The 12,514-nt window shown below is 44.7% G+C and overlaps 1 protein-coding gene across 1 annotated transcript in view; it reads right to left on the reverse strand.

Annotated features, from left to right (window-relative positions):
- Positions 1–5,681: 5,681 nt before the first annotated feature.
- The window catches only part of RDX (radixin), a 103,363-nt gene continuing 96,530 nt past the window's right edge, over positions 5,682–12,514 (reverse strand). Inside the window, exons 15-16 of the mRNA XM_024570728.4 lie at positions 9,391–9,488; positions 5,682–6,300 (exon numbers count right to left, since the gene is read on the reverse strand). Of these exons, the coding sequence (XP_024426496.1) occupies positions 9,422–9,488 (67 nt within the window). The 3' untranslated portion in view covers positions 5,682–6,300; positions 9,391–9,421. The remainder of the gene's footprint in view (positions 6,301–9,390; positions 9,489–12,514) is intronic.

A 12,514-nucleotide genomic window follows, 5' to 3' on the forward strand; every position in this document is an offset into this window, starting at 1 on the left:
AGTTGCGCCCCCTGCACCACCTCTGGGATGGGCCCCGCTTTGTGTGTCCTCTGGCACTTCCCACCATGCGGTTCCTGCACTGCTCATCTCCCTCGGCAGGAAATGTGAACTCCAGGAAGGCAGGGGCTTGAATTACATATTTGCTCTGTTCATATACGATGAACAAATCAACAAAGCTCCTTTGGCGTCCCATTCCAGGCGTCACCTTGTAATGTGTCTGGCTCTTCCTGAGGGAGCACAGCTTAGGTGGGAGCTGGGACCCAGGGACACACACTGGCTCAGGGAGGGTGTCTTAACCTTCCTCTGAGGTCACATGCTACTTGAGGTCAGCCCCTTCCTAGTATCTCCCACTGCCCCTGTCTTGGGTGGGCAGGAGGCCAGGGGCGGTGGGGCCTCAGGGCTAGGCTAGGAATGGGGCCTTGGCCCAGGGCCCTCTGATGTGTGGGTTGGAAGGGTATTTCCATAGATGGAAATGGACAGAGGCAGGACCTTGGCTGTGCCGTCCAGAATTGAGCTATTACCTCCCAACAGAGCAAGGAAAGGGAGGCACCTGTGCCACCGTTACCACACACACCAGGGTAAGATGGACTGGGGCAGAGTCATTTTTAATCAGTTCCACCCTCCCAGCAACAGCCTGGAGACAGAGCAGCTTTCACTCCCAGACGTTGTTAGTTACCTCACACGCAGGCTCAGGGCACACCCAGGAGGCAACTGTGGATGATGTGGATGTAAACACTCTGTCACATAGCCATCCATACCCCACCTTGTCCCTCTCGAAGCCCACCTTGACCTCCCTGGCTGGTCTCAGCACCAGGCCCGGACACAGAGAAGGTTGACACACAGCAGCTGGGCTCACTGCATGAGCAGCTTTCTCAGAGCGAGAAGTTGCAACTTCTGATTCTACATGAATTGTCAGCCTTGCAGTCTCCCTTCAGTTGTCAGCGGGTGAGGACTAAGGAACAACACCCAGGCCTTGCGAGCACCACTTGAAGTGGATGATGCAGAAACTCCAGGAGGGCAGGGATCCTTCCCAACCACTCACTCTGAGAGCAGTGCCCAAGGACACAGTGGACAGTCCTAAATAGTTTCAAATGAATGAATAAAGAGTAGCCTTCTCTCAGGTGACCCTATATTTCAGAACTTGTACCAAAGTCTCTGCATTTGTACCTTCAGGGCCCCTTCCGGCACAAGCCCCTGAGGGCTAGGTGGGCAGGCTGCCCTGGCAGCAGGGCACTTGAGTCGCTTCGCTGTGTTACACTGAGACACGGGAAACCCAAAACAGGTTCTACCCACCTACATACTTTATCTATTTGAAGAAGAAAAATATACGTTATAGAAACAAAATTATATTTTACTGGTAGAAATGAAAGTCCAGAGAGGTTAACAACTTGCTGAGAGTCACCCACCAGAATGTGACAGCATTGACAGAGGCCTGTTCACCATGAACGAGGGAGACGACTCACTCACTGTAACTTGAGTTGCCTTCACCTTTGTTCATCCAGCAAACCAGGAAAAAAGAACAGTCGCAAAGAAATACATGCGGTTCAGAGTGCAAGAGGCCAGTGCACTCAGCCTCCACAGCCTTCGCCTTCAGTGCCTCTCTGGGCGGCCTGAGGTCGTGTCCTGTGCACAGCCAGGAGCCACCAGGGGAGGCACCCTGGGCATGCTGTCTGCTGTAGGATTAAGGCTGGGGAGGAGGCAGGGGCTGTCACTCAGCTTTCCTTCTCTCTCAAAGGACAAAGAGGCACATATTCTTGTTTTAAGAAAACTGGTGCAATAGAGATAGTGATGCTCGACAAATATTTTCCTACCTCTCCCAGTCCCTGAGGCTAAGAGTGGCCGTGTGACTGCTTCTGATGCAAGAAATATGAGAAGAGACCAGTGTAGCTCCTGGGACAAGGTAGCAGAAAGCCCTGGGGGGTTCTCCAGTGCCTGTGTCCCCACAGTGGTGCCTGAGCTACTACAGGGTCCACAAGGTGCAGGGAAAACCTGGTCCCCCAAAACTGTGAGAAGCAAAACATCCCCAATGCACAGGGATCAAGGGATGAGCCTCAGAGTTGTGGGCCTTTTGGGGACCAACAGCCTTGTCTATTCTGACTAATGGAAATCTGAGGGAAGGAAGCTTGAAGGAAGGCCTGGAGGTGGGGGTCCAGCTGTCGACAGTTAAGGGGGAACCTGGGTCTGGGAACAGCCGCTCTGTGGAGGGAGCTGGGGAGGTTGGTGCAGCGAGTGGGTGCAGCCCTGGCACAGAGGCCTGGGAGCAGCTTGAGTGGAGTGGGTGGCAGGCAGACTGGGTGAGAGTGAGTGCTAAGAATTCAGGAGTTTGTTGAGTAAAAGGCACCAGCCACTAGAGAGTAGGAGCTGAATGACTGCACTTATGTAAATGCCCAACAGTAAACCACGCCTCCCCCGTGAGAACTCAGATCACACTTACCTGGGAGGGAGGACCAGTGACCGCAGAAAACACAGAGTGACGTGGAGGGATAAATGCTCTCTTTCCGGTCTGGTGCTGATTCCACTGGGGCTTTCAGTTCATGGAGAGTCTGTCCACCAATCTGCAAAGGTTTGTGTTTTATATTTCAATTAACAGCACTTAAAGGGCACTGGCTTCGTTGTTATTGCACAGCTCCCTTGAGTGTCCATTAGTGCACAGCACTCCACAGGGTTTTACCGAAGGAGAGCCGCCCTTGTCTCTTGGAGTCTGTTTTTAAACTGGCATTTCAGGGCTGCTTTACGGCTGGCATTGGTCCTGCTGTTGTTCTACTTAGAACAGAAATGAGTGTCGTCCATCACCATGTGTTCTTTCGAGGCTGCAGGCTAGAAGAGGACATCGATTTGTAGGAGTTACACCAACCAGGGAGCGTCTGCCGGCCCAGTTTCCGAAGGATACCAGCTGACTCAGTCAGCCTTGAGAACATTCAGTGCCAGGGTTGGAGGGGACCCATAACTAGAACTCCCTCGCTCGGCCAAGTGCTCCTGGGGACTGTGAGTGTGGTCCCCACCAGCAGCCTCAGTTGGGAATCGGACACTCTGGGGGAGATGAGCGTAGGTGGCTTAACAAACCCTCCTGGTGATTCTGAGGCACATTAAAGCGAGAATATTGTGCTCAATGGGAATTAACGTAAAAGAAGCAGCTGGGGAAGGCCATAGGTCCCCTTGATCACTGATAAAGCTGTTATACCTGTGGCAACTAGCTTCCTAATCCTGAACCCCAGGTCAGACAGACTTACCGCTCTGGGTGGCAGCCAGGGCCTCCTCTGTAAAACTAAGCCGTGGAGCAGGAGACATCATCTGCACTTCGTGTGGACAGCTTGCCTCAGGAAAAGAGGAGGAAGGGCTGGTCCACAGCTCCTCCCTGCACTCACCGGTCACACAACCCCACCTGCCTGAGGCTGAGCCCAGAGAGCCCCAGCACTGTGCTAACCGGTGTTGTATCTGCACTGAAGGAGGGAACGTCCCCCAGCCACGTGTTCCTTAGTGACCCATTTTCTCCCTCCCAGTTGCTACACCTGCCAGCTATCCCTGCTTGACCAGGACTGAAATCCAACAGTTTACAAGGGCCAGGGGGCGCTCTTCACGGAGCTACCCCATTGGTGCATGAAAAAAAGTTCTAATTTTGAGGCTGCAACGTCCATCTGTGTGTCCCAGCAATAAGTGTAGACAGCTGTCTTTCTGCCCCTTTGCAGAAGGGCCCAAGAAGAAATCCAGTCAGTAAGATGTGGAGAGGGGAAGCTAAGCACATTGTCTCCCCAAAGTGGTTTGGCCAGGTGCGGCTTCGACTTGTCATTTTCTTGATGCATTTCTTAGTACCTGAAAATACGCCATCTTCCTGTCTTCTGCCTCTCGGTGGCCCATGTTTGCCATCCCATGACCTGAGTAGGTTGGAGCAGTACCCCGTACCAGGGGTGTCCAACCTTTTGGTGTCTCTGGGCCACATTGGAAGAAGAGTTGTCTTGGGCCACAACTTAAATACACAAACACTAATGAAAACTGATGAGCAGAAAAAAGGTTTTCAGTAAATTTACAATTTTGTGTTGGGCTGTGTGCAGTCCCCGGGCTGAGCCATGTGTTGAATAACCCCTGCCACTAAAAGGTCATGGGTTCCATTCCCAGTCAAGGTACATGACTAGGTTGTGGGTTTGATTCCCAGTCCAGGCATGTAAGGAAGGCAACCGGTATTTCTTCCTTGCATGAGTGTGTGTGTGGTCTCTCTCCTTCTCCCCCCCTCCCCCTCCCTCTCTCTCTAAAGCCAATGAACATATCCTCAGGTGCAGAATTAAAAAAGACAAAAGTGTGCTGCTCCCTTCCCTTTCCCAAAGGAGAAGAAACGCAAAGAACAAAAGGAATCATTAGTCAAAACACCTCATTTTCCAGCAGACGAATCAGAGGCCCAGAGAAGTGGAGGGACATGTTCAGGCCAAACCTCTAATTAGCAGCAGAAGCACAACCCACACCCAGGTTTAGCACCCACAGGCTGAAAACAGTTAGCCCTCCACAGCTCCATAAACAAGCCTATGAGCCATTGCTTATATAGTATTATCTAAATTGGGCTTATCTTATATCACACTATAACCAGAAACAACTGATTACTTGTCATGTATCTTCTTAAATACTTTCCCCCTGAATCACCACTACTGGCCAGACAAATCCATGTGGAAGAAAGGGTGTCAAGTAGAATCGCTTGGGAGTTTGCTGTGGAAGGCAGCAGCCCACGCTGTGCCTTCTTTATCTCTTGACCTTGAGCCTCGGGTTCTCTAATGGATCTATTAAAAGGTGAAAGTGAGAATAGACCTGGCGTGATGGATCATTCAGATAGATATCTGATTAGTGGCTCAAAGGGCTCCACCAGGTGATTTTGTCCAGTGCTTCCAGTCTGTATTAATACATAAAATGTAGTGTTTCAGGTGCTATCCACGAACCCCAGCCACAGGACACCCACAGGACATCCCCACTGCACCCCCAGGTCTTATGGCAGAATGGGTTTCCACCAACTTCTGCTTGCAAAGGAGGAAAGACCTGAGAAACAGCAATTTGATAAGAAACCACAACAAAAGTATTTTTTAAGTGATGAAAATGCTTGATAACCAATGACTTCAAATAAATTGAGACCACTTTGGGAACAACTATTCCTAGATATGAGACAACATTTCTGACAGATGAAAAGGTTATTCACTATGTGTCCTTGTAAGTTGGGGACTGTTTCTAAAAGTTAAACCTAGTGTCCTTGAAAAACATCAGGTATCATATGAGCATATTTTGTGTGTTTTTTCCTGAAAATCTTTAAGGGGTATCTTTGTACTTGGCAGGTGAGTACCTGCCATATAATGCATTCTTGCAGGCTGTAAGAGTGACTACTAATAAAATAGCTGACTCATGTCGCAAATGGTCACCCAATCCTCTACGCTTCAGTCCTTGGACACTCAAGCCACCTCAGAGTGCCAGGAATAGTGCCACCCAGTGAATTAATAATGCCGCTTCATGTCCCAGCTCTGCCACTAGACTCCTCCACCTTCTTTCTCCAAACGCAGGCCAACTCCAAATAATGCTCTGTGAAATCAGAGAAGGTGAGAACCTGAGACGGGCAGGCAAGCCCCACTGGTCAGTAGGGCACCTCCTCAAGAAGGTGATATTCACTGCTTAGCATCGCCACGCAGAATCGAGTGCAAAGAAATGCCCCAGGCTGATGTTAGAATATATTTATTGCTACATTTATATACAATTATACAAACAGCCCAGACAGGAAAAGGAATGTTGCATCAATGTCTCCAGATTTCACAGATGTGAGCCAGTAAACAGAGCTGTACACCACTGAATTAGCTCTCAGTAGAAAGCCAAAAATAAGTCACATACATTTTTTTTGAAAAAGTGGAAAATTCTTGGAAATCGTCTCCATATATCCCTCCTTGCAAGCTAGTCATGCAGACTAAGAGTGGGCTCTGAGAAGCTGATGCTTTCCGGCATGTTGGGGATGGGGCCTTGAGGACGGCAAGCAGCGGACGCTGGCTTGGGACTGCAGAGTGCAATACAGAATGCCCAAGTCCTGTCCCGTATTTCCACGGTCAGTCCCTAGGAAAGGCAATCGAGGGGGGTTTGGGAGAGATAGGAGAGCAAGAAAGGGAAAACCAACAGTAAAAAGATGTGGAGGGAACCATCGGCAAGAGCCCTGGTTTTGAGAACAAGTGTCCATCTGGTTCCAGCTGGGATTCTGGACTTTGGGGGATGGATATTCACATTCAGAACATCAGGCATATCCTGGTAGGTCCCTATCCTAAAGCTCACCATACGTCAGATGCCAGGGACCTGCATGAAGACACAGTGAACAGGAAAGTTAGGTAAGAAAGAAGAAAATGAAACTTAAATATTACCAAAATAGGGCTGAAATGAGCACAGCCCTGAAAACCTTTCTACATTTCCTAAGTAGCATTAGCCACGGTTGAGTTGTCTATTGAGTTTTCTTTTGGGGGGGGGGTCGGTGTAGAGGCAAGGCCATGACACACGTTGTGCCACGACAAAGGGGGGTCCACAGACTCTGCCCTCTGAGCTCAGCCAGCTCATGGTATGTTTGGTCTCAAAGGGAACCTAACACACTGGATCAAATCATGCAAACTGCAGGTCCAGAATTAGCATTAGGGTATGGATCACAGTGTACACACTCCCTTTTGGGTGGGTATTCACAGTCACATAGACCTTTGTGATGTGAATCACAGGGGAAGCCATTGAGCAGCCTGAGGGGCATGTGTGCCCAAGGGATGAGCTCATTGTATTTACACCAGTTCTGCCTCTCCCCCTACCCCCCTGCAGGCCACTTTTCACCCCAGGGCTCAAGAAGGGAGTGTCTTCAGATCAGGTCTAACACAGTCTCCTAAGCTAAAATCAGCCTAGCACCTCAGAGAAAGGACAAGGCCTGAAGGATGAGAGCAAGAAGCCTGTGGGTCTGAATACATCTGACTGCCAGAGGCCTTCGGGGCTGACTAATAATTGGGATGCAGCCTGGTACCCGAGGCTGCAGGGCATTCTATCTCTGAAGAAACCATGACTACGGCTGGTCCATGGCTATAGATGCTACCTCTAATTCCTCACTACCCTAATCCCATGGGCCATAGAAAAACAGGAGGAGAGTTTGATGGAGAAACCCTACAGACTGGAGAAGGACCAGAGAACCACTTAGAAGTCCCTGTCCTTTTTCTTGGGTCAGTAACATTATAATCAGTTAGAGAGGGGCCCAGCATTTCTTTTGAGGCTGCCAACTATGAGACATTTCAAGCTGCAGGAGGTGATGTGGTGACTGTCAATTCCTTGATCCTTTAACAAATTAATCTCTGGGTAATTCAAAATCTCTGTCATTTGATCTTGACTTTTCCAGTGAGTCATGCAGAAGATTTATTTTCCTACTTCTGATGACAGTGGCAGAGTCACACTCACTTGAAGGCTTTGCTCTAAAAAGCAAAAACGTTAACGGGTAAAAGTCAATGAGGAAAAACTGCACATTAGGCACATTTTAATTTGGGGGCTTTTACCAATCAGCAAACAAAATTGAAAGAGTTACATAAACCTCTGCATTGGAAGAAATGGTTTAAAGAGGAATAGCTAAACAGGATCAGCAAACAAAGTTGAAAGAGTTACATAAACCTCTGCATTGGAAGAAATGGTTTAAAGAGGAATAGCTAGACAGGATGATCTCACTGCAAATTTCTAAGTGGAGTGGTGCATGGCCACGCCCAAACATACAGCTCTTTAGTGGGAGGTTACCTGTACCTGAGCATCCCCTCCATTGCTTCTGTGAATCTAGGTTAACACCTTTGAAACAAGCCCTAAACACCCTCAAGAGAGCACATAATCTCGTAACTTTCTCCCACATCCATATAATCTTGCTTACTTTCACTCCTTAATTTCAAATTCATAAAAAAAGCTGCAAAACTGTTGCTCTCCAAAGCATTTGAGATCTTGCTTCCCAGCCATGTGTTGTCAGTTTGGCTCAAATAAACCCTTGTAAAAATTTAAAACATACAGATGAATAGCTGAAAATTGTTCATTGCAAGCTATGGAACATTAAGAATGTGTTTTAACCAAGGGTTTTAGCTCATATCAGGAATAAGGCTAACTGGATCATATGAATTCACAATCAGCTCCACCCCTTTCAAAATGAGCCAGAGCCAATGGTGACATTTATGTCACAAGCACTTCAAGTGGATTTGAAGCAATGGAGCCTTTCCGTGCTGCCGCAGCGTGTCAGAGATCCTGTGTGACCTTCAACTCATTTTACAGCATTCAAAGTTCAAGGTCAAAAAGCAAATTATATCTAAAAACCCCCCACCTGAAGCAATTATATATCTGACCATTTTACATAAAAAGATCTAAAAAATCATATTGTTATGATGGACATTTATTCCAGATCTTAAAAGTACTATATCCAATATATTCACACATAACTAGGGTTAGGCGTATAAAACTTTGGAAGACTGAAATAGCAAACTGGAGGAACTCAAATGAACCATTCAAGATCTACAAGGTAAACTGAATTGCTGTGGTTTTACTTAGAAATTGGATGGGTCACAACAGTATTTGCCAAAGAAATTAAGGAATTTTAAAACAGGCTGTTAACATGGTTGATCAATGATTTTTAAATATTTCCAAATTAAGATCAAGTCATAATACTAACCTGTCTTATGAACCAATTCCAGAATTATTCTACTCAATATGTATGTGCGGCACTTCATTTTTAAATATATCTAAATATTTTTTAAAATAAGGAGAAATCTAACAGCTGCACACGAGTGTCACTGTGTGAGCTTGCACTGTAATACACCATATCAAGAGAGTTCTTTCATGAAGGCAAGAGAAACAGTCTGACGTAGCAGGTCCAATCAGTTCACCAAGATTACAGGTAAAATCTCAATTTAATAAACTATCTGAGCCCTGGCTGCTGTGACTCAGTGGAGTGAATGCTGGCCTGCAAACCGAAAGGTCGCAGGTTTGATTCCCAGTCAGGGCACATGCCTGGGTTGCCAGTCAGGTCCCCAGTTGGGGGCATGCAAGAGGCAACAGATAGATGTAATCTCTTGCATAAGAAAAACATTGATGTTTCTCTCCCTCCCTTCTCCTCTAAAAAGTAAATAAATAAAATCTTAAAAAATAAATAAACTATCTGACCTCAAAATTATTAAATTGGAGGAAGATGTTCTTGACTGGCAGAGTCCAAGAGATGTAAACAGTTGAGAAATAACCTAGAGGGGGTGGAATTAGATGCTGTAATGGTAGGGGTTGCTCTGAGTCAGCTCCTTTGACTAAGAATTCAGCTATTAGGGGGTCCAGCATCTTGGCAGTGGACAGATATGGCAGGTCTAACGGGAAGGTGGGCTGGCCCTGGCTACAGCTGCCACGTGTACTTACCTAGTAAGGGAGGGAAGCTTCTTCCTAACTGTTACATTTGCTTTATGCTGTTTTGGCAAGTACGTATCTGGAACAATGCATACAGTTTGGGTCCCCACCTTTTAAAAGAAACATCAAGAGGTTAGAAAGCATCTAGCAAAAGAACACAGAAGGACGCCAAGTGCTGAGGGGACCACATCACCCTGGGTCATGCAGGGCCCCTGGTAACCGAACTGCCACAGTCATCTCTGTCATAATCTTGAACTTCTTTTTCAATCTACTTTTGAATCTCCATAATTACAATATGAAAATAAAAATACTCTAAATGACTCTTTTAAATAGATGTTAGAATTCTAATAGTGTAGCAACTCTACACTATTCAGTTTCACAAGAATAATGGATCTCAAAGCCATACACATCAAAGCGTTGGAACTATTAGAATAGTGCATAAGACAGTTTATATTTTATTCAAGGTTCTCTCTCGATTCATTTAGGCACTATTAAAATGTCTTGTAGTCACCAACCAGCCTTACAGACCCAAAATATTTTGGGGTGGCCTGTTTTGAAATCAACAATTGCTATCCTTGAATAAGCACATTTTCAATATACTATACCTATTCACGAAAAGACTGGTGTGGGCTAAGACAGACAAACAACAGAAACCTCCTCTGCTGCAGCCCTGTCGGTATTGCAGTGGTTAGAGATCGATTTCAGCCCCACTTTCTCTGGTCTGCCTTCTTTAGCTGACTCACCTGCCATTCTCAGATGTGGCCCTTACGGACACCAAAACCGGTCACCAAAACTCTACAAAGAAACTGCCACACTGGCCAAGCTTATCCATATGTGAGTTCTCTCCGTGGGGAGAACATTGCTTACAGCATTCCTGTGCTCGTGAGTCAAACATCAGAAAGTCAGTTACTGCCAATCTGTATAAATCAGTTTTGTACCAAAAGGGCATCTGTGTTGGGCTGTTGCCCCTGGAAACCATGTTGTAGATGACAGTTCAGTTTCCAGGCAGTTTAACCCACAATGAAAAACGGAGTCTTTGAAGTAATATACAGTAGAAACCCCAAATTTGTCAATGCTAGTAAAAAAGGAAGACAAAAACAATAAAACTTATTAATACTATGATAATTTTTGTTTGATGCTTTGGCTTGATGTTCAACTGTACAGAATTAATTAGATAACTAAGTAGAACTTCAAATTTAAGAACATTTTAAAGGGAATTTGAAGTATTTTAAAAGATTTGGAGGGTTACCAGAGCTGTCACTTTATCATGTCAAATGTCATTTAAAGAGGTATTACTGTATTTCTTCCTTAGTCACCAGCACTACTGCCACCATGATCAACCATAGCAGAGGTAGGTTTGTACTCATAGAGGAACAAAGGGAGAAAGAGCAAAGGAAGGAAAAGTGAATATGATGAAGATCAAGAGAAAGGAGAATGAGGGAGTTAAGTGGATGAATGTAAGGTACAAATAAGAAAACAGAGTGAGGGGTAACTGATAATCAGGGAAACTAAGAGAAAAGAGAGAGATGGAGATAGCAAGTCAGGAATTTCCAATGGGTGCCACCAGGTGGCGCCATGAGATTTACCTAGTTGATGACAGAGGCTTGAAGGACAGTGAGGGGGACAGACAAATCAAAGGGGCAGGACATTCACAATACAGGGGGCTCAGGCTTGGAGGAGCACCAAGCCACAGGCAAGGTCACATATCTAGTTATCCGAGGCACGCAAACTTGGTTTAACAGTAGAAAACCTACTTAATCCAGTATGTTCACAAACAAAAAGCACATACACATTGTCTCAATATACACAGAAATTGCATTTGACAAATTTTAAACCTCCTTCTTATTAAAAAATAAAAAAAACCTCGAGCAAAACAGGCAAATGTATATAACAGGAAGATTCATTAACCTGATAAAGGGCATGCACCAAAAACCAAGAGCAAACATGTAGTGACAAATGTTAGAAGTGCTATCAAAGAAAGGAAATAATAAAGATCAGAGCAGAAATAGAGTCTAAAAAAAAAAAGAAACAAAAGGTCAATGAATCCAAGAGCTGGTTCTTTGAAAAGATAAATAATATTGACAAACCTTTAGACAGACTCGTCAATAAAAAAAGAGAGAGGACCCAAATTAATAAAATCAGAAATGAAAGAAGAGGAAAAACTGACACCAAATAAATACAAAGGACAGTAAGAAAATATTATGAACAATTATATGCTATCAAGTTAAAAAATCTGGATGATATGAATTCCTAGAAAAAATTTGACACCTAGTGAAATTAAAGTAGTAATTTAAAAACTCCCAATAAACAAAAGCCCTGGACCAGATGGCTTTACAGGTGTATTTTACCAAACACTCTGAGAAGAACTAATACCTCTCATTTGCAAACTATTTTAAAAAATTCATTTCATAAGACCAGCATTATCCTAATTGCAAAACCAGATAAAGACACTACAAAACAAATAAAAGTATAGGCCAATATCCCTGATGAACAAAGACACTAAAATCTTCAACAAAATATTAGCAAACCAAATACAGAAATACATCAAAAAGATCCTACATAATGATCAAGTGGGATTTATTCCGGGAATGCAAAGTTGGTACTACATTTGCAAATCAATAAATGTGATACACCACATAAACAAAACGAAGATAAAAACTACATGATCATATTAATAGATGCAGAAAAAGCTTTTGATAAAAGTCCAGTATCCATTTATGATAAAAACTCTCAGCAAGTATGATTAGAGGGAACATATCTTAACATAATAGAGGCCATATATGACAAACCCACTGCCAGCATCATACTCCATGGGCAAAAACTACAAGCATTCCCCTTAAGATCAGGAACAAGACAGGGATGTCCACTTTCACCTCTCTTTTTCAACTTAGTACTGGAAGTCCTAGTCACAGCAATTAGATAAGGAGAAGAAATAAAAAGTCATCTAAAACAGAAAGGAAGAAGTAAAATGGCCTTTATTTGCAGATGACATGATTCTGTACATAGAGAACCCAAAAGATTCCATGAGAAAGTGGAAGTATACACTGTACTCATGGATAGGAAGAATTAACATCATTAAAATGTCCATACTACCCAAAGCAATCATAGATTCAATGCAATTCCGATGAAGATTCCA

The sequence above is a fragment of the Desmodus rotundus genome, chromosome 5, assembly GCF_022682495.2.
Source record: "Desmodus rotundus isolate HL8 chromosome 5, HLdesRot8A.1, whole genome shotgun sequence".
Lineage (NCBI taxonomy): Eukaryota > Metazoa > Chordata > Mammalia > Chiroptera > Phyllostomidae > Desmodus > Desmodus rotundus.